This window comes from Alosa sapidissima, chromosome 12, assembly GCF_018492685.1.
Source record: "Alosa sapidissima isolate fAloSap1 chromosome 12, fAloSap1.pri, whole genome shotgun sequence".
Classification (NCBI taxonomy): Eukaryota; Metazoa; Chordata; class Actinopteri; order Clupeiformes; family Clupeidae; genus Alosa; species Alosa sapidissima.
In genome coordinates, this window is record NC_055968.1 from 10,146,441 (window position 1) to 10,169,499 (window position 23,059).

General features: G+C 45.6%; 2 protein-coding genes and 1 long non-coding RNA gene across 3 annotated transcripts; 2 read left to right on the forward strand and 1 right to left on the reverse strand.

Annotated features, from left to right (window-relative positions):
* Positions 1-196: 196 nt before the first annotated feature.
* Positions 197-4,487, forward strand: si:ch211-191a24.4 (uncharacterized protein LOC100150331 homolog). The gene is made up of 4 exons (XM_042111610.1): positions 197-846; positions 1,263-1,404; positions 1,737-1,852; positions 3,761-4,487. The coding sequence occupies exons 1-4, from the start codon at positions 510-512 to the stop codon at positions 4,372-4,374; spliced, it is 1,209 nt and encodes a 402-aa protein (XP_041967544.1). The 5' UTR covers positions 197-509; the 3' UTR covers positions 4,375-4,487.
* LOC121724807 lies at positions 3,056-3,599 on the forward strand. The gene is made up of 2 exons (XR_006035308.1): positions 3,056-3,173; positions 3,208-3,599. It is a non-coding gene; the product is annotated as an uncharacterized LOC121724807 (long non-coding RNA).
* A 17,714-nt stretch (positions 4,488-22,201) lies between the features above and the next one.
* LOC121677924 lies at positions 22,202-23,059 on the reverse strand. Its single transcript, XM_042057082.1, has 2 exons — positions 22,311-23,059; positions 22,202-22,277 (listed from the first exon to the last, which is right to left on the reverse strand). Exons 1-2 carry the CDS (start codon positions 23,057-23,059, stop codon positions 22,202-22,204), a joined length of 825 nt encoding a protein of 274 aa, XP_041913016.1.

The window sequence follows — 23,059 nt, forward strand, 5'->3', positions numbered from 1 at the left end:
ACACTTGTGAAGTAGAGGAGGCTGCCATTCAATGGAACGCATCAATTAACCAATTAGCGCTTGATTTAACCATCATGGATTTGCCAATACCATAGGTTGTAGCCTAGAAATCTAGACGCACCCTAACGGAAGCAAATGTAATTGGCTCGTCTGGCTACCAGAGCTGTGTTCCACAGACTGAACACTTAAGTCTATAACTAGACTCATCTGGTCATGAACAGTTTCATGTGTTTAACTTGTCAAAATCATGACAACGTACTTTGCCATAAAATAAGTCCAGGAGTGGTGACTGAACTTAACACTGGGCACATGAGAGCAAAATAATAAGTGAAGCAGTGGTAGCTTTGTGTAGCCATTATGAATACGTCTTTGAGCATGTGCACAACAGGGCGCGAGTGGAACATGGGGGTTAAAAATGTGCACGGCCTGTCTTGAACCAGCGCCAACTGACTTGCATTTAAATAGCCTCATTTATCTGTCGCAGCCACATTCCTCCCGGCTTCCCGCCAATGAATTGGTGCCCAGCCGGTTTACGCAGGAGACGCATCCCCGAAATCAACACAGAAGTCCGCCTCCCCTCGACCACAGCGCCAGTGGCAACAAACAAAGCCTCCGCCTCACACTGCCCACTTAAGAGATCTTCAGCTCGAATAGGACTCTCTACCGAAACCAGAGATTGCGGACTGCGTAATCAAACGTCCGCCGCTCCTCTCTCAAAGCACCTGGACTCCGCCTCCTTAGGTGGAGCAGGTAATCGCGAGACTGAGGTCAGTCAAAACGCGGAAACAGCAAAGCACAGAAGAAAGTCTTATCAACATTCTGAAACCAATGTCCACAGAGATAAGAGTAAGTGAAGTTGTATGACTATTCTTTAAACCTGAAACATTTATCACAACTGTATCAGGCCAATAATAGGCTAAATAAACAGCCCGTTGATATCTTGGCGATTCTGGCAAGTATTACCTATACTAGTGGTGATGGCCTAGCGTGACTTGTTTTTTTTAACAAAAGCATGATAGCAACATTTGTTTTGTCGTAGTTTAGCCTACTAGACACTGCACCCAGTGATTTTGTTCGTTATCATGTTTGGGTGAGGCTACTATGCTTCGCTTGCTTGTTATTTTGTTGATGGACTGATTGTAAATGTAGTAGCCTATAACAGGATTCCGACTGAACAACCTGAAACTGCCACAAAAATAAGGAAACTGAACCTCAGTTTCTGTCACGTGAGCACTTGTCTAATTTGACTTTCCATAATTAAGACATGAGCCATCCACCCAGGACTCACCGGGGGCAAAGGGACCGTGAGCGTAACGGTGAGCGCACCGGAGGAGTACCCCGAGACAACCGAGAGGGTCGAGGCAGGAGGGACTACTATGAAGACAGACCACCACCTAGCGACAGGTGCGTTATCATCAAAGAAAGATTCAGCGGTGTGTTCGTGCGTGTGTGTTTAAATGATGCTCTGTCATTACAGGAGTGGTAGCCTATTCTGTGGAATTTATGTGGGGATTGCATACAGTAATACTGTGTGTATATATATATATATATATATATACTGTAATATGTTATAGTCTATAGTGTAAATGCAAACAAATTATTTTTCAGTTTGTCAGTTGAGTAACTATATTTTGGAAGCATCAACATTGCTTATATTTCAGTCTGACACCAATTTTCTTGCTCTTACCTTATGCACATGGTCTTCCTTCCTCTCCTGGCCCTCCACAAATTCTCAGTTCATCACAGCCTCCCTACTATGACCGCTCACCACCACCTCTGAGACAAACACACAGATCCACACCTCAAGAAGAGCACCATGGATCCAAGTGCACTAACATATGTTCGAGGAGAGGTAAGACGCTTTATCTGTGTTTTTACCTATCAAAGTATTCAAGTGTAAATAGTTAAAAATATTCAACTGAGAAGAATCCAAATGACCAGTGAGTTGTGATTGAGTGATTTAGGCAATGATGCCAAAGACTGTTGTGTTTTGACACCAGTGTAGCATAGATGGTTGAGGATACTGCCATTTCTAAGGTCTTAACACCCCCCCCCCCCCCAAAAAAAAATGAAATCTAAAAAATAACATATTTAAATTATTAGGAAGACATGTTTGTAAATAATTGCCATATTAAAAGAATGGTTTTATGATTCTGTACTGAATAAGTTTCACTTGTCCGGCCACTTCCCCTGATTCTGCACCTGAGTCCATCCCTGACAGTTCATCTCGTCAAACTGGTTTCACAGCTAAGCTTTGCCTCAGTAATGTATGCATATTATCAAATGCTCACTGAGTTGTGAACAGTGTTATGCCCTGACACAAAGCCGGCCTATTGTTGTAGGCACTACTATGAGCTGCAATGTTTTCATCGAGTATGAAAGGCCTTTTAGTCTTCCTTGGTTGACATCACACAGACATGGACATACAGTCATCCAGAAAAGCAAAAAGGGTGTTCCATCGCCAGATTTGATTAGAAAAGGATTACGACCACCACGAATGTAAACATTTTTTTTAACCTGTCAAATCTTGAAGGATTTTTGCCTTGAAGGAATGTATGTGAAATTAAAGGTGCAGTCAGCGATTTTACGCAATTTCAAGCCTAAATGTTTTGTCACATTCAGCAATCATTTCTTCAGGACCGCTAGCCGCCCATTCCGTGAGTACACTGTAAAAAACGATCTCTGTAGGCAACGCAGGCTCCGAAAACGGGAAAGAAACAAAGTAGGAGCAGCCTAGCCTGGAGGACCAGACCCAATCCGAAAGATTAAGGGTCTGGCTACGAGTAATGAAAATGGCCCAACTTGAGGGGCTGCAACAAGCATGCGTTTGAAAATATCACTGCACACAATTGGATAACACTAAGACCAATGTTTACTGACCGATTCCGGACGTCAACGCAATTCGATAACACTACGACCAATGTTTCCGGACATCGACATCGCAGCGCTGTTGTCATCTGTTTAGCTCGCCTCTGGCCCACCTATATCATACACCATTGTGATTGGTGCAGCTCGGTTACATGGGCATAAGTAATGAGCATCATTACTGGTCGCCAGAGTCACTCGCTGAGCAAATTAAAATTTAGCTCTCGTGAGAACTCTGGATTTCCAGGGTAGGGGCACCCCCTAACAAAAACTGAACTTTTTGTGGAGTTTCTCTGGGAATACTGAAGGTGGGGGTGAGCTGTCTGTTTAGGAATACTGAAGGTAGGGGTGAGCTACCTCTCTGGCGTGTTTCCTTTGGTCCTTGGTTCAAATGTAATGTATGATATTTTGGACAAAAGCGTCTGCTAATAAAAAATAAATATAAACACAAACAAATCGCTGACTTTACCTTTAATATCACAAGCATCTCATAAGAGGGGTCCTCTCAAATTGGTAATGGAAGAAGCCCACAAGCAGGCTCTTCATTAGCAAAACCTTTGTGCCTCATTATATACATATTGTCCACTTATTCTCCACTCATATTTTCTAGACACAGTCTTTCTGACTGCTCACACAGATTTTAGTTAATCATTGGAAAGAGATTAACCCAGACCCCTGGATCAGGGCGAGGAGCGGCACATCTTGGCCATGCTAGCAGCCGTAAGACTGGCAAAAGATAATTTTACAACTTGGGTCAAGTACTTTGTGTGTGTATGTGTGTATTGTTTGATTTTCAAAATGGGAAAAATCAAGTGCTAAGTTGTGTTTTATTATGTTGATCTACAGTGTATGGACTTACATCCTTGTGTGTTTTGCTTGTTTGTGTGTCTTGCAGGTATAGTGCTGATCTGTGCCGTCCTGACTAATGCGCTGGTCCTGGTGTGTGTTGTGGCCGCGCACCTCTCCATGTCCGGCTTCTCTTCAGCGGGCCTGTCCGGAGGCGGCTTCAGCATCGACGCCCAGATCCCCTTTCAGGGCACAGAGCTTCAGCAGGTCCGCGACCTCGACATGCAGTTCAGCCAAATGCGCGCACCTGGAGTGTATGGGGGCGTGGCCTTCAGCCTCACCATGGGTGTCCTCTCCCTCCTGTTTGTGGTCTCGGGGTCAAAGCCCGCCTACCTACTGGGGAAGAAGCTGCTGGTTAGCCAGTTTCTATTCCAGCTCATAGGGGGTGTAGCCTATGTGGTAGCCGTGGGGCTGTACCTGCACTTTGTGATCAAAGTCAATGCGACGGATGTGTGTCAGCGTCGTGAGCGGCTCTACGCAGGGCGTGGCTTAACCTATATGAACTGCAATGTCGGCGGGGGTGATGCGGCTGTGGCCCTGTTCGGACTCATCACAGCTATTCTCTACGCAGCAGGAACGTACCTCACCTTTGTCACCATGCGCAACGTAGCACACTACCACAAACGCACACAAGGTCACACAAATTCACGTTCTCAAATATAGAAGGCCTGCATGATGGGACAGCCTTAATGTCTAATGTGGATTCGAGAGGAATGTAATGATTCCCAATGCAAAACATGCACACAAAATGTATTTGATAACAGAAAAAATGTACATGTTTTATCATGCGTTTTTACATGTTTTTAATTGTAACTGGACTTTTAACAGGTTATTTAGTGAAACTTTTATATTGATTTATTGTGAAATAATGTCTAGACCCAAAACCTAATTTTCAAATAATGTTACTTTGCCTCTGAATAGAGGTATAACTTGCCATCTTTTATTGTATACTGTGAATATTTTGAATATTCTATTTTGATATGATTTTGGCTGGAGGGACTGTCAACAGATTTTTCTCACTGATATATTTTGTAAATAAACTCCTAATTTTAATGTCATAGATTCACTTCTGCCTTTTAACTTGCATCATTTAATATAATTAAATATTATTTGATTTAGTATAATATTTTATCTATCAATATGCACTGCACATTTCTGACTTTAGTTGTATGATTAAAAGAAGTCAGCTAACGTTATTATAATTGTAACAAGTTAACATAGCTGTTCATGTTTTCAGGCTACCATGTTATCATGCTACCGTTGCCCAAGCCATTTAGTAGGCCTTCAAAGCATCATGGTTAAGTTTTACAAACGTTTCACTGAGGTTAGGCTGTGGCCGCCCCTACCTGAAGTGTCTGTAGAGCCACGTGAACGACAGCAAATAAATCAAATACAAATGTGTTGCCTAATTGTGTATCCTTTTGTCCAGCCTATTATTTTAAGAATTCAGTTCATGAAACACAGGCATTGAAACGCACACTGCAATGGGCAGGAGAAGTCTATAACGTGTCCATATTTTACACAAAATTTGCGCACAGGGAGAGTCAAAACTCTTAGGCTTATAGGCTATTAACGTTAATGTTGTTGACATGTAAACATGGGTTTGATGTTTTTTTGATACTTTATTTCCTAATTCTCACATTTGGTGCTTCTCCTGTGGCGCAACAGGTTAATGCTTAATTATTGCTTTTTCACGCAGTCGACATGGGTTCAATCCTCCCCATCACACTTTTTTTTTTATTATTATTTATTTATTTTTAGACCAGCAATGCTTCCTCAATTTAGGCTACAGATACTAGGTGGCCACAGAGAGCATGACCAGTCAGTCAGTGAAATGTTTGAAAACTTAACCATGCTACTTTGAAGACCTACTGGCTTGGGCAACTGCTGTAGCAAGACAACACCATCAGCCGTGTTAACTTGCTACACTCATTAGCAGACTTCTTCTAATTTTATAGAGTAAGTAAATTTCACTATAACTTATCAGCTGGTTCGTGGCGCAAGTGCGTAAATGATTGGTTATCATGTATGAGGTTTCATGTAGGAAGCAGGTTCGATACCTACGTCGAGTTATTATTAGGCTGTTTAGGTATTTATTTTTTTGGTGGCATATTTATGGTCCAGTGCATGTGTAGCGGAGTAAATAATTCCACTTGCCATTAAAATGTAACTTTTCATTTAGCTAGTAATTTCTCTATGAGACAGGCTTTTCATGTAACACGAGCGCCATCTATTGGTGCTATTCTGCTGACGTTTAGGGTGAGTTCTTACACACAATCACCAGTCTGCAGTAGCCTGTTCTCGTGGTGAGTTGCATATATTGAGCTCCGCTGTTATAGCGTAAATAAATGTGTCCAGTGTAATAATATGCTAGTATGCATGTAGTAAATCCACACAGGAGGTCTCTATTTTTATATTAGAGACCATTTTGTTTTGTTTCTTTTGGTTTAGCTTTAAAGTGAAATAGTTCGCCACGTTGTGCTAGCTTGCTAGTCTGGTTAGAACCTAGCTCGATAGCTTAACTTTTGTAATACTTTACGAACCGTGAACTGAATCATTTCTGTTTTCGTTTTGCTAGCTGGAGCTCTCTATGGCAAATGTGTGTGACTGTGAGACATTTGTTCTATCAGGTACAGTTGTCTATTTTCGTGATTCATACTTTTGTTCATGTCTTGTGTAAATACTGTTAACCAGTCTGCAGTAGCCTGTTCTCGTGCTGGAGCTCTCTATGGCAAATGTGTGTGACTGTGAGACATTTGTTCTATCAGAATTAACGGCTGTGGTAGCCAGAGAGAGTCAACGCCTCGTTGTCTATATAACACAACGCAAGAGTGAGAGTACACACCCGCTACACATGTAGCGTACTACAGACAATTTTGACAATTAAATATGTCATGCATAGTTGTATTTGTTCGTCTCCAGTTTCCATCAGAAAGTGATAAATCTGCAAGCGGCCACATCTGTCAAAGAAACGTCATCACTCGTGAAACGTCACCAACGTAGCCAGTTAACATGAGAGCCAGTTGCCATGTAACACCTGTCGTCGATTCGACGGCAATTTGCTCATACTGTTCCACGTCGAATCAACGTTGAAAAGGGGGTGACTGGTGACAGCGAATCGACCCCCCTTCAACCTTTATTCAACTAGCGATTATGGTCGAATTTTGGTCGATTGATTCATTCAGTTTCACTTCCTGTTTTATCTACAACAGGACATCATGAAATGACTCTTACAATAGGATAACAAAGACATTTTACTTTATCTCCTTCAAGGCAGAGTGCCAGATCTAGCTAGGCCTACTAATGAACACACAGAACATCTTATAAAACACATTTTCGTTTATTTATGTTTCATCGGATCCATGTAGGTTTATTTTTTGTTCCCTGTCTTGTTTTGTCATGAAGGCCCCTGAAAAGAAAGAGAAACATTAACATTTGGTAGGCTACAAAATATGTCCAGCAATACGCCTAAGGAGATTTCTAAAAAGCTCGACTAGCTGATCTACCTGATCTTGCGCTGGCCTGCTTCGCCTCCCTACGCCTCCATCTCTCTCCGGAGCGTACTTCAACCACTTCTTCACCGTGCCTATTTAGCACATAATTGTGCTCCCTGGCAGCCAGGGGCGGGGCCACAGGGGCCCGGGCCCCATCTGAAATTTCATTGGCTCCTGACTGGCCCCTGTACCGTCAATCATCAATAAGTGTCAAACTTGTTGAGAACGACGATCAGAGATGCAATTCCATTCCCAAATAACTGGTGGCAGTAATGCACCTATGAAGCCTGAAAGCTAAAGCACACAGTGAACTGTAAAGGAAAGAATACATTTGGCTAATGTGTCTCTGCTAATGTGAAGAAACGATACATTTGGCTAACGGAAGTATCAGCTAACGTGAAGAATCGATACATTTGGCTAACGAAAGTATCAGCTAGAATTCTAACGTGAAGAACCGATGGCAGCGTTTCATCCTCTACAGAAGTTTCTTGGTGAGTCACAAATCTCTATGTTGGTTATGATCATCATTATGTGAAAGGGACGTTTATTTGTTGCTGTCCCAATATGTTAAGTTTTTCAATTAAATTACGAAGCAGCAGCAAGCTTGCAGTGAACTGTTAACATTAACTTAACGTTAGGTTACTTGAGTTGAGGTTTGATTGTTATTCATTGTTAGCATGCTGATAGATTTTATGTAAGGTAATGTATGAAGTGTTTGAAATGGTGTTATATGAAATGCAGAGAAATGGACATCCTGTTTGTTTGGGGTCCGAAATTAATAATATTACATGCGCTAGTGCGGCCTTACCAAATGTAAATAACGTTCGATTTTTTTTGCTTGAGGAAAAAGTTTGGCAGCTGCTAACATGAACATGAGAATACATGCCTAATAGCTAACGCTACGTTTTTGTAGTTAATGTGAGCTATCATTGCAAAGTTATTAACCACTATTCTGAGTTTATTTGATTCATGGGCTTCGCATGAATTCTGTCTCAAAGTGTTAGGACAAGGAGAGTTTCATTGAGATAAATTGGTTAAATTTTCTACTCTATTCACTCAAGCTTTAAAGTAATAACTGGTTTTACAGTTGCCAGACGACATGCTGAATACAAGCATGGATTTTGTGACACGCATTTGTGTTTCACCTACAGACTGGGATGGCGCTGGTGACTTCAACCCACAGTCTTCAGAACCACCAGTCACCAAGCATAGCTGCTCCTAATGGTATGATGCTATTTCCTATTGCCACTACAGTGAGCATATTTTGTCATTAATTTTAGAAACGCCAGGTTGACAGTGGGTTATGAAAGTTAATAACAATTAAGTTACTCAAACTTGTTTCATTTTCTTCTCTCCAGACATTTCCCATTCCAGAGCAGATGGTTCTGTACAACCTCTCCTAAACTGGTATTCCGCAAGATGCAGCACGGAAATAGGAAGAGGCCACTCAATGACTTCTGATACAAAGACTTCAAATGGTAGGAATATTCCATCTTTAGTGTTTTGCTACCCCTTCCGTAATTTTTTCGCTTTCAAATGACCCATCGTCAGTCTTCAAATTAGAATCAGGCTTTTCTAACTGGAAGCAAGACGGTGGCTTCAAAGACCATTCCAAATCAAACCATTGTAAAAATAGTTGTTGAAAAAATTGTGTATGATGTAGTTGTGTAAAAGACCCTCAAATATATGCTCACATGCTGTGTGTGTGTACTGTGTGTGTGTGTTTGTTTTAATGTACGCAAACTGGCAGTGAAAGTGGTTTCACTTATCAACAAAAGGGGAAAGAGTTAAAGTAAAACTTGTTTAATTGAACGAAAAATGTGTGTATGATGATGTATGATTTCTGTTTAAAATATCAATGTATTTCCACTGAAGTGTCTATTATATTTTAGTTTTATATTGTGTTTTCAATGCACATTATAAATAAATGGGAAAATTGTTAAGAATTGTATTGGCTTTTTGTTTTTTAGCATTTAGCATTCAAGTATTTGAACAAGGTAAGACTGGTGAAATGTATGCACCTTACTGCTGTGGTGTAGTCTAGTTAGCTGTAGTGGGTATACTGTGATCAACCCCAAATATTAATACCTATCCTTGTCTGTTTTAAGTGGGTATACTGAGATGGTGATGCTTTTTAAGTGGGTATACCAGAGACTTTCTGATGAGGAGACACAGCACTCAAAAAATCCTCCATAGAAATGCATGGTGCTAGTTTGTAACGCCGTTGTCTACACATATCCCACCCCTTCCCCGGCAAAACTTCGACATGTGAATACATTGAGCCAATCATGTGGTGTGATGTGAAGACATCGTGCCAGTCATGTGTTGTGAACTTGCCGCTGGAGCAAGATTGGTGTCGTGAAGCCTTGAGTGCCCAAAAAGTGTTGCAATATGGCCGTTGAGTGGAGGGACTTGCCTAAAAGGACTTTGGGTATACTGCGTATAGTCCTGCATATCACGTAGACTACGTGCCTCTGCCTTACTGAACAAGGGCTTTTCTGTGCATGGATGTTGACCGGTTCTTGGTCCCTCAGTGTATGATGTGGCCCCTTTGTGGCCCCTGTCTCAGAATAATCCTAGAACCGCCACAGGCCACAGGCCTGCAGAAATAAATGCTATGCACACCGATCTACAGACACCCTGTGCACAGATGGAAACATTCAAAGCCTTGATAATATTTGTCTGTTTCCCGGCTTTGTTTGTGCATTGGTCAACTAAAACTGTAGTAGCCTATATAGTACATCTACATGCAATATCTTTACAACAACAATGCCTAATTACGACCTATTCATTTGGACAACTTTATACAGCCCTATAAAGGCTAAAGTTACCTTTAGTTTTGTTCCAATTTACCGTTGTGTATCGTGTGCGCTTTAACATCAGCCTATAAGCATTACTCCAGCTGCGCAAAGGTTTGCCTACCTTGTAGCCCATCTGAAATAACTCCAAAACTTTGCTATGTTCCCTCCATCCTTTCATTGTTTTCAAAAAACGTTTTCTATCCATGATGGCCTTGAAGTCTTGAGTTTGTGAATTTGCTTAAATAAGCTTATTATGTGCTGTTAACCAGCAACCATAGACGGTAAAAGAAAGCAGCAAGCCTTCGCTACAATTTCTGTAGTTGCTGCGTCCATTCATTGTTATTCTCTTTCCTGCTCAAACAAAAGTTGTGCGTGCATTAAGTTGATGATAACGTGTTTACAAACTCTACTTTACATAAAATAAATATTGTAAATAGCCCACTGTCATGCAGTTAATGGGATACTGTGCAGCAGTGTTGTAGTCAAGTCACTATGCCTCGAGTCCGAGTCCAGGTTCGAGTCCCCAGTGTTCATGTCCGAGTCAAGTCCAAGCAGGCCCGGATCTAAGCTGCTCACACACAACATTTACACTACGCAACAAAACCGCTCCGTTTCACCTACAAATGCCTTACTTTTCACCTCAAAACCTTATTTAATAGCAAACATGACATATTACATAGAACTGTTAATCATAGAACTGATTTTAATATTTACAGATATCTAGGCTATATTTAACATTTATTTTCTATGTGGCCTGTTATGAAATCATGTATTGAACAATTTAAGCACATTTCAGCTTTAAGAAACTCAAATAGTCTACATGCATGCTTCGCATTTTGTGATCATTAAGGCTACTTGACAAACTCTTAGTCAGCTAATTTTAATATTTACAGATATCTAGGCGATAATTGTAACATTTATTTTGTATTTGGCCTGTTATGAAATCATGTATTGAACAATTTAAACACACTGTGAAACCTGAAGCCCAAAGTTGGAGACATGCATTTAGACATGGCTGCAAATGTAAAACCGGATTACTCTGGAATGGCTACCTGTACAGGGGAATGCTATCCACCTTTGTATTCGGTAAGGTCTGCTGTTTCTTCTGATAGTTTGTCATGTGTTCGGGAAAAATTCGTGAAGTATTCCACCGAGATGAATGGGAGGGAGATGGGAGCAAAATGTAACATGAATAAATTAAAGTTACTTTTCTCGCGAACCGTTTACCACAACAACTTGCGCTTGCACTTTCTTTCTTGCCGTGCGCTGTCACATTCTCCACTGCTAAAAGACAGGCTAAATTAATTTGCGTTGTGAATGCAAAGCTTAATTTGACAGGCCATAGGCTAAATAAAAATCGCTAGTCGGATGCAAAGCAGAATATAGACAGAAAGGGGCACCAAGGCCACAGACCCACAGTGGCCTGTGAACCTCCGATTTTCAAAGGGACATCACGGCCAACGCAAGGGACAACGACATGGCCGCCGTAAAATTCCCACCCTGCTTATAACACAGTTAAGGAATAACCAATGTTAACAAACTAACTGGCTAGATCACCTTAGAAAGCTAACATGCACATTAGCTAAAAACAAACCTTATTCAAAACGAGAATAATACAAACACTAATACTACAGTTAAAGGTCTTTATTTAAACCAGCAACAAGAATCTATATTACATAGTAGCCTATAACCTTTATGGAAATATAGCTAAGCCCTCTCTACTGAAGTATGAAACAGCAAGTGATGCACACAGTGTGGAATGGTAGGGGAACGCTGCTGCTCTGGTATTTATACTATCCAACCAGCAAATCAGCACCCTCGAAATTCAGACGGGACGAATTAGAAAAGTGTGATTGGCAGATTCAATAGCTGTCAATTAAAATTGACCAATTAGGTGGGGCAGAAAAAATATTTGGGGGGGCATTGCCCCTCCCAGCCCTATTCTAGATCCGGCCATGAGTCCAAGTCATTAAAAAAAAAAATTCCAAGTCCGAGTCGAGTCAACTACTCATCCGGGCAAGTCCGAGTCGAGTCACTATTGATCCGAGTCGAGTCCCTATTGATCAAGTCGAGTCCAAGTCTAGCACTAAAGTAAGCATAGCCTACATGTCGTTCCATTTTTTTCCATTGCAGATGAAATCCTTAAAAGCAAAACGGACAATCTTCGGTCTCCAAGCAGGGGTGCCATCACTTATGTGAAAGTAGTATTGCCAAATTTCTTGCCTAACCCAATGTGTTGTATTTATTATATCGGAGAGAATACCATACCATAGCCATACCATAGCCTATAGGCCTACTCATAATAAATGAGCAATCCACATCCCAATCACACAGGCCATTAAGTCACATTAGGCTGTTACTGACTGCTGACAATTGTATAGGCAGTGTTGTAGAAGTTCATACTTCACAAGAGCTAGATGGATGTTGGAGTAGACCTATTTTGTAAGAGGTAGTGTGGATCATAAAAGGGCCTCCCCTGGGCATTTTTGAAAAATTCTGGCTGTTAAATAGCCTTAACAATTTTAGCGCAGTTTGGGAGGGACAGAAACAGCAGGGCCCGTCTTGGTAGCTTCTTTCTGACTCCCGTGACGTAAACACTGGCTACCTACAACTGCATAATGTTATCACTTCACTGACACTATGGACACATTTCACGTCAACAATAGAGATGATAACTTTCGGTTAACGGAGATGCAGATCATCTGCCTAATTAATTTATTTGCGCAACAGGCCACATTCTACGTTCATTTCAGCGAGATGAGTGAAATAAATCCATCGCCATAGGCTACTATTTGCTACGATATTCACCTGTTAGAAATAGAATAAGTTGCTATTTCCTTTTTTTCGTACACCAAAATTAAGAAGTATGTGTCGTGGAAAAACTATCCACTTTCCCGAACCTCCAATCCAACTAGCACTCTGATGTCAAAGACCCGAAGGAGAACACCAAGACGAGAGAAGACTGTTGATCCTTTATTCACCGTATTGCAGTGATAATCCAATCCAAACAGCGTCAGGACTGGACCGTCAGGCAATAGAGTGATGAGTGGCAGCTGCTACCCCGATGAGATCTGATCTGAGTGTGTCTGAGCTCTTTCTTTTATGCTCTCAGGGGCCTGGGAGGCGTTCCTATCCTCAGGAACGTCACCAGGCCCTTTTTAGCCAATCAGAACGTTTTGGGACTTGAGATATTGGTGGAAAACCCTTCTCATTTAAACATTAAAAAATGTGTGTTACTAGGCAGAATACATGTGACCAGGTCCTATGTGTAATCTGTTGCCAGGCAGAGTATGCGTTTGTTTTGGTTCTATGTGTACTTTCACTTTTGGTTCTGCCTCCTTTTCTTGTAAACCCCTCCACTTCTTCTAAGCCCTGTTTGGTTTTACTTTCACTGCCATTCCTCCTCAGTTTCACTCTTAGTCTCTGACCGCTCAGTCTCATGACTTCCAGTAAATGTTGCATAACAGTTGCATAAACAATATCCTTATATAAGATGGAATGTTTCTAATAAACCAGCATACACACACACACACACAAGTTATTATGTCTAGATAAAATCACCACATATTTCCCCCTTTGAGGCTGAATCAGCCTCACTATGTAGCATAAGCAATATTTAAACACAGGAGTGTGTCATAACCCCGTATATTGTCATGACACCTCAGGCTATATGCACATGAGCGAGTTTACAGGGGAATAGTACCTATGACTACTACAAACCTCATAGCGTACGCAAAATCTTGTGTCAGAACTAATAAGAATATATTGCGGCATTATATGTGAGTAATATGACATCAGTAAGCAAACCCTGGACGCCCAGATCACGTGACAGAACGACCAATTCCTTGTTATGAACGTATGGCTAGGACCCGAGACGGATTTGTCCCCAAAGCGGCCAATGCGCTGGTCACTTTGAGCATAAAAGAAATTTCATGCAACGGCCATCGGTGCCAAATCGGAGTTACATAACAACTTCATGATCCTCATCGTCACTCACCCATCCTCCTTCCAGGTATATAGCTCCTTAAGTAAGCCTGCATAGAGTATATAAAGGTATATATGGCCCCATTCTGGCCTTTATGCCACACCCGCCCCCCCCTTTGTTACTCGCAACATCATCCCCTTTTTCCTCCGGAGTCCTCCGGGCATTCACACTAGCGTGAGAACGGGTGAGCGCACCGGCCGCATGTGCGCTACACCGAGGGGACGGGCCGCCATGCTCTGCCTTAGGTTGCCCCTGCTGGCCAATGGGGTCGTACCCGTCCTCGAGCACTGACCGCGCCACACACCTGCCGCACCACTAGGCGGGCCAGGCCCGACGTACGGTAAGTTGGGGCGAGGTGAGCACTACTAGTAGCAAGCTTACATCTATCCAATTTTGGATGGCCTTGCAGTTGAGGGCTAATCCTCTATAATCCTAAAGTTACCGTCTACATCAAAATTAACCAAGATTGCTTAAGGCGACCCATCCGCGTCAGGTCACAGCCCGTGATTCCACACTTTCTACTCTGTCACCTGGGCGTGCAGGCATGTGTCGTGTGAGTTATTCATCAGTACCGTGTATATGTGAGTGTAAGTCAGCATATGCGTAGAGATGGGCGACTCGCAGGACCCCATCCCTACTCGTAAATGATCAGAGGAGGAGGTTCCCCCTCCTCCAGTGATCGCTCCCCGAACTCCTTTTCCATTATATTATCCACATTGGTCTGCATCAAGGGAATACTTTCACTCTCATCCTCCCCCTCCCATGGCATCATTACATGGTGGACCACTAACTGTCGTGCTACTACCCTGGAGCAAACCTTCCCGCAACATTGAGTGGCACAGCAAAACATTCCTACAACCAGAACTGCTCCCAACAGTATTTTCCCAAGAAATGCCACAATTTTACCCCCCCCATGACCCAAAAGTGTCCGTCAGCCATTGAGTGATAGGGGCGAAAATTCCTGAAACGTCTGGAACTCCGTCAAATGACAGTCCTTTTCCAGAGTTCTCATGGGCTTCCTTGTTTATGGCTCTGAGTCGGTTCATTGCGCGCGTAAACTCGTCCATGTCCTCGCCCTCGCCTGGGATGTACGTACAGCACGAGTCTGTTCCAACGATCGCGCACACTCCACCTTCCTTTGCCAGTATCCAGTCCACCGCAATCCTGGTTTCCATCGCCATCTTTGTGGTTGCATTCAGCCTCCTGTCCATTGCACTGAATGCTGCTATGGTGGCGTTCATAAATCGCAGGGCGTTGTAGTGGATGTAGTTGATCCATTGTACATTCTTTACGATTCCTACAGATGCTCCGTAGACAGGAAGGGCAGCTTCAAATCCGGCGAGTATCTCGTCTCGCGCCTTGAACTGCTTCGGAACGCCGTGGGGCTGTCCAAACACGTCCATGTATATCCCGTTGTCAGCGTCTCTTCAGATTCCCCTTTTCGGGCGTCTGCTTGTCATCCTCCCGGCTGGTCGAGTTGTGTTCCGATGTTGCATTGCGTTCCAACCAGGGAACTATGTGGGTTTGTTGGGCTAAGATCACCCTGGCACATGTCCCTCTCCAACCCTTTGGAAAGGTGTTTCGTAGTCCCCATCTTCTTCCACATGCCCACCATACGTCCGCCAGGGGAACATTCTGCTCATCTGGGAGAACCACCACCGTTTTGTTCACCGGGATTCCTAGTTCCTCTCCTTTCTCACTTCTCGCCGCCAGATAGAAAAAGGAGTGACCGAGACTGATCCACTTTGCTGCACAATGTCCTTCAAATGTTCCTACTTCTTTCAACTTCCTGGTCCCTACATTAAGGTCAGTTGAGGGCGGTTTGACGGGCGTTTCAAAGCACTCAAACCCTGTATCCTCCGGTATCTCATAGATCTTGATGGTCTTCTTCGTCACCCTAGTTCCCATGCCGGGGTAATCCTTATCACACCTTGCCTCGTTTTCCTGTGATGCATGTCTTTCTTCCCTCTGTCCTGACTGTGATCGGCCGAAACTAGTCCAAACAGTCCTTGCATGTTCGTTTCCTAGCCGCACAAAGCATCCGAATGGGGAAAACATGTCCTTCTTAAGCTGTTCTCCCGACTCCCGGAATGCAGCATCTTCTTCTCCGGTTCCTGGTGCCGGCAGTATCGTCAGTTTTGGCCTTACTGCCGAACATACATAGCAACCCCCTCCTGGGTGTATTGCTTTCGCCGTGTATTTAGCCCATTGCATCCATGAATTGTCTTCCCAGGCACTCAGCATGTCGGCTGATCTCTTTTTCCTTTCCTTGGCCTGAGCTCTACCGGACAAGTCCTCCGTCACGACTCTGGAAGGCATGATTGTGCTCTTCACCCTCTCACTCGCGTCATCATCCTGAGTCATTGCACTGTCCGACACCGGGGCGTTCTCCTCACCCCCCGATGCCTCTGACTCTAATATGTACATGTTATTTCTTGGTTCTTCTATATACAAAACATTGTCTGTGTCCAGGGCACTGTCGTCGAGCAACTCCTTTCCGTCCCCTCGCAGAGCGTCATTGGGGGTGGCAGTCTGTACCCCCTCTGCCGCTTTCGTCGTCCTCTGGGAAGCCTCTTCGAAGCCTCCAGTCCAATGAGCACCGGGGGAATCGTCCCAGTTGATCCCTTGGAGTATCTGTCTTGTCTCCTGGCTTGTCCCTGGGCGGTCGCCCCCGGAGTGGGGGCCGCCCGTGGTGTGCTCTGAATCCGTCGGCCTCTCCGCCAGAAGCCGCGGGCCTTGTTGAGGCGGCGTCCGGGGGGGAGGCGTAAGAAGACTCGGAGGCCGGTGACGCCTGAGGGAGTCGACGAAGTCTTGGGCTTCGGCAAACTCGTCCTCGGTAGACGGCCTTGGGTCGGCGGCGGCGGCGTCGGTTGGATAGGGGTAGTTCCAGTCGCCGAGGAGGTCCCCAATACAGATGGTGTCGTACCCTTGCAGATGTGGCGGTGGCGGTGCTTCTTCTTCCGGCCCCGGCGTTTCTTCGGAGTCACTTCCTGTGAGGTCGGGCGCGGCCGTGGTGTGAGAGCTGGTTGTAGGGCTGGCTGGTGGGTCATCGCTGGTTGGGGCTGTGGCTGGGGCAGGTCCGAATACCTGGGATTCGGGAGTGGTCTCAACCTCAGGTGAACGCCACCTCCCTCTCCTCGAGCTTGGCTCGGTCCCAGCATCACCAGCACCTGTAAGCACAGATAGGGGAGGGAGAACAGCAGGCACCCCAGGTACATTGCACCCAGGGCCATCAGCAGGAGCCAGCAGTATCCTCCGCCTCGTACTCCTACTCGTACTCGGCCCTCCCCGGGGTTCCCCACCACCATCATCCTCCCCAGGGGAGTCTGGTGGGGGTCCTGGCGGGCTCTGGTCCCCGTCATCGTCCTCCGACTCCTCTGGACCTCTCGCTCCTTCTGGTGGCACCGCCCTGTAACAAGAGTTAAGGTGATACCACAAATCTGATCCTTGCACTCTTACCGCCCGGGGGGTAGCCTGGGTCACTCTGTAGGGCCCCTCTGCCCTGGGGTCGAGACACGACCTCTTAAACACCCTCAGGTACACCCAGTCTCCCACTTGGATCGGTCCTGGCTCGGTCCTCCGCTCCCGCGCTCTCTCTCTTCTCTTCTGCTCCTTGAAAACTGCCCTGTGAACTTGAGAAAGCTGTTTAATATAACTGCTCACTTCCTGCTCTAGAATTTCCAACGGGGGTCTTTGATCCCCTCTGAACCGTGGTGTGGGCATTGCCCGCCCCGTCACCATTTCGTGTGGGGTCAGATGCGTGGTTCGATTCTTTTCACAACACATTTTCATCAGCGCGATTGGTAGCGCGTCAACCCAATTTAGGTTTGGTAAGTTTGGATCGTCGTGCGCACTTTGGCAGATTTTTGCAATCTTATTTTTCAGCGTTCCGTTCGCTCTTTCGACCATCCCCTGACTCTGGGGGTGGTAAACACAACCGAACCGAGTTTTGATGCACAATGCCTGTGCAATCTTTTTCCATGTGTTAGCCGTAAACGCTCGACCATTGTCGCTGCTGATTATTTCCGGAATCCCGAACCTGGGTATCACTTCCCTTGCCAGGAATTCAATCACCGTTTTTTCGTCTTGCCCCCGGCTTGGACAGGCTTCTACCCATCGTGAGTAGCGACATATTATCACCAGTACGTGTTTGTATGCGTTCACCGTTCGACCCATGTCGATATAATCCATTACCAGGTGTTTGAACGGTCCCTCTGGGAGTGGCACGTGTCCCAGGGGCCGTGGCCCTATGCCTATCGTTATGTTGTTTCTGTAATTGTGTGTGGCACAGGTGTGGCAATTTCTTAACACGTGATTGATGCGATCTTGGAGATGTGGGGCCCAGAACCCTTTGTCAAGTATCTGCCGCTTGACCTCCCCCCTTGCGCAATGATCCACATCATGCACATCATGGATAAGGAGATCAAGGAGCCGACTTGGGGCCACTACCCTGCCATCATGGCTTCTCCACACCCCATTCCTGCCTTTTGACGCGCCCCTCTCTTCCCACAACAATTTTTCGGCATTTGGTGCCGTGTTTTGGGCATCTTTAATGGCGCTAAGCTGGAGGTGAGGATCTATGATTTGAACTGTTCGTCCATCGACTAGGGGTTGAACGGGGTCTAGGATCCTAAGCGTTCGTCCGTCAGGCAAGGTTCGGACCACTGGGGCCTGTATTGCTGTATCGGTTTCTGCAAAGTAGCGGTCAATTATTTTAGGCGGGTACCTAGCCTCACAGGGCTTGTCCCCGCACTCGGGACGACTAGCTCTCTGACATAGTGCGCAACAAATAGGATCTATTTGGTGCTCGTGGTCGTCATCACACCACTGAGAGCACCACATGCATGCATTGTGGGGGTAGGGGCATTTGGTAGGGCAAGGCATACTGTGCACCGCCCTGTTGAGCAGTATTTTGTGTGGCTCGTTATCTTGCGGGGAGCGTGGGGCTTTGTTCAACTTCCTGGCCTCCAGTGCTGCTTCCTTTGCTGCCTCATCTGCCTGTGCGTTGCCCAGGGTGATATAGTCCTGTCCCTTACAGTGTGCTTTGCACTTGCATATCGCCAGTGTCTTTGGACGCATCATAGCCGCTAACAATAACTGAATTTGCTCTAGGTGTTGGATTGGGCTCCCATCCGATTTCTTGAAGCCCCTTTGCTTCCATTGGGCCCCATGCACATGGCAGACGTTGTGGGCATAGGCGCTGTCTGTGTGTACGGTTGCATCCTGTCCTTCCGCTAAAGAGCATGCTGCTGTCAGCGCTTTTAACTCAGCTAATTGCGCTGAACATGGTTGTGTGCATGGCTCACTCATAACTGTCACAAACGTTTCTGGACCTGTCATCCGTACTACGCCAAAGCCTGCATGCGTTTTGTTATCATAGTTGTGGCTAGAGCCATCCACAAAGTAGGTGACTCCTTGTCCCAGTGGCTCACTCTGCAGGTCTTCCCTCAGTTTGGAGAAGGCGATTGAGTCAGCCACACAGTCATGAGGCTCGCCCTCGTAATCAAGTGGGATGAGATCCGCCGGATTTCCTGCTGTGTCACATGCCTTTATAGTGACATCTGGGCAGAGTGACAGATTGTAGTATCTCAACTGCCGCTGAGGCGTCACGCAGAATTTCCCTTGTTCCACCAACTGCGCTATTGCGTGACTGGTGTATATCACTACTGGCCATCCCATGGTAATGTTGGAAGCCTTGACGTATGCCGAATATACCGCCTCAAGACCCTGTAAGCATGGTGGGTAGCCTTGGGCCACCGCGTCCAGCTTTGAGCTGTAGTAGGCTATTGCCTGTTTGCCGCGTCCATGGCACTGTGTCTGTGCCACGATTGCGGTCATGTACGCGTCTTTCCCTGTTTCCTTCCTGACTGACACGTACGGATAGAAGAGTCTCCCGTAATCCGGCAGTGCAAGTGCGGGTGCTCGCTGTAACTCTCCTTTGATGCGCTCTGTGAGAAACTGAACTTTATCGTTCTCACTACCTCATCCGCGTTGCCCTGCAAGCGCAGACACGAGAGAAAGAGACTCATTTGTTCGTACACACACGCACACAGTTCCCCACTGCGTCCCTCGTTGAATGTAAAATGTTTTGGTTTGTGATGTTAAGTGTTGTTGCATGTTTGGTGGGCTTTGGGTTATACAAGAGATGTACGGGGGTTTTTATTGTTGGTGTCGGGTGTTTGCCGCCGGTTTGGCGTTCGTTCACGCTGTAAACCAATTGTTTGGTTTGCGGCGATTCCGCTCATTCATTCATTCACTCATTACAATGTCATTACCAACTTCATTCTTGTCAGTAACAAATACATAGTGTGGTACCCACTAGCTTGTCATCCATTTGCCAGGTCATATCGTCTGTATAGTGCCCATAATCTGGTTAACGCATACATCTACTCACAACACTTCCTGACGCTCCGACCTCTGTCACTGTCCCATTGCGGAAGCGCGCTCCGCGCCGGGACAGGTTATTTTAAAACATTCTGCAGGGGTAGGGAGCAGGGCATTATGCTACAGGGGTGTTTAGGATATTCTTTTGGTTGTTTTGTTTCTTTATGCCTTGTAGTTAGGTACATATTTATAACAGACATATGTTTTGTTCATTATATACTTTTCGGTTGTTTTCTATATCATTGTTATGTTGATTTGTTATGTATTAGTGAGCCCTATTCTGAGTACTTCCCTAGCTCAATGGTGTGCCTCAATTATCCCCATTTGACAGTACTAGCTGGGGCTATTTAATGGGGTAGCTCAGTTCCCAAAGGGTGCGTAGTAGGTGAAGGACTCTCCTGTTGTGAGGCAGAGTAAGTTATGTGTTATGCTGATACTTTGGACTATGCATTGTTTGTGCTATCTTTGTTTGTTTTTTGGTAGGGAAAAGTATTTTGTTTATTAGTGTTGCTATTTTTGAATATGGTGAAAAAATAAATAATTGAAATTAACAGAAGCTACATCCAACCTCTCCTGCAAGTGCCGTTTTCTCCATCTCCACCTAGAACTCACAATCCAACACGTGGGGTGACCGCCCGGTCGCTCACACGCTCAAACGCCTCGTTCCCATCCACTGTCCATGTGAGACGGTTCCTCAGATGGCTGGTTCCTGCCTGCACGATCATGGCCCGTAGCGGAGCTATCTTTTGCTCATAGCATTCCACCCAGTCACTACTGAAACCTATGAGTCCAATGAATGACATCATTTGCTTCACTGTGTTTGGCTTCGGCGCCTTGGTAATCGCCTCAATGTGTTCCGGGGCGATGCCCTTGTGTCCATGTGAAATTCGGCGACCTAAGTAGAGCACTTGGGGCTGTGCGAATTGTAGCTTCTTCCTTGATGCTTTGTACCCCCCTTCGGCCAGAACGGTTAGCACGTGGACCGTGTCCTTCTCACACGTTTCCTGGTCTGGTGAGCATATCAAGACATCGTCAACATACTGCAGAATCGTGCTCCGGCACGCGATGTGCTTTAAGTCCTCCTTGAGCGCCTGGTTGAAGATGTGTGGCGAGTGCTTGAACCCTTGTGGGAGCCTTGTGTACTGGAACGTCTTGCCCTGATATTTGAATGCGAAAAACTCCCTACTTGCGGGGGCCACCCGTATTGTGAAAAACGCTTGAACCAGGTCAATGGCGGAGAACGTTGTTGCACTCGCCGGGATGTTAGTCATCAGTACGTTAGCATGTGGGACGTCCGCTGGATAGTCCTCAATGCGTTCATTGACAGGTCTGAGGTCCTGGACCATTCTCCATCGTACTCCGTCTGCCTTTAGCACAGGAAATATGGGCGTGTTGCACCTTGCACTCGGGACTTCTTCCAGGACTCCTGCTCCCAGGAGTTCTTCAATTGTCCCTCTTATCCCTTCAGCTGCTTCTGCTGAAATGGGGTATTGTGGCTGGAAAGGCAGCGTCGCTCCTGGTTTCAATCTGAACTCCACAGGGCTTGCTGACTTTACTAATCCTATGTCACCATCTCCTTGTGACCATACCACAGGCGGCACTTTTCTCAATATTCTCTCTGTTCGTTCGGCGCCTGTCTCTGTCGCCTCTTGTAGCATCATCATTTTCCAGGGGGTTGGTCCCGGCCTCCCCGTCTTCTTATCCGTCTCATTGTCTATGTAGTACTTCTTGTATTCCTTCCATTCTGGGTCAGATTTGTTGATGGGCACATGGTTCTTCTTGTCCCAGCATCGATATCCTGCTTCTCTCAGCAGGCCATGCATGCACTATGGGTTGCCATAGGGGCATCCCTTAACGTAGGGTATGTCATGAACCTCCTCCGAGGCCATTTGTCCGCCCTGTTGGCCTTCCGGGGAATGTATTGCTGGTTGTGCTGCCCTCTTCTTGGGGCACCATGACAGATGTCGCATGTATGTGCTCCATTCCGCGTCTTCTTTGCTGAATGGTACATGTCTCGTTTTGTCCCAGCAGCGGCGCCCCGCTCCTGGGAATAGGCGGTAGAGGCAGAATTGGTTCCCATACGGACATCCTTTAGCGTAGGGTATCTCCTCCTTCTCTTGTGGTTCTATGTCCATGATCTCGACTACCTGCGGGACTCCCCACACGGTGACCGGGTTGTCCAATTTTATCCTGAACACTGGCTCTCCTTCTCTACTGACAGCCGTTTGGAGTCGGTCATTTCCTGTGTCTTTCCACTTGATGCATTTGGCCTCGAGCATCACTGGGCCCATCTCTCTTGCTCTGTGACCTCTGGCCACTCTTAGAGTAATGTGTGGCATTGTTTCAGGCATGTTGAAGATTAGACCTAGATCCCATCCTTCCACAAATTTCACCTCAGCGGCCACTCCTTCCTTGGCCACCACCAGTGCGTGTATGTCGAGTGGGATGCGTCCCCACTTACTCATTTCCTTATTCCATTTCTCCTCTCTTTCTTTGCTTGGTGTTTGGTCGAATTTTATCGTACAGTGAAAAGGGCATCTTGGCGCCCTTAACCGAGCATGCAGGTTGCTTATTTGAAAAGCATGCTCGTTGTAGACCACTCGCTCTACATTTGGTTCCAATTGTCCAATCCAGTAGACCTGGTGAGTTTCAGTTTGGGATGGGGCACTTATTCTTAGGGCCAT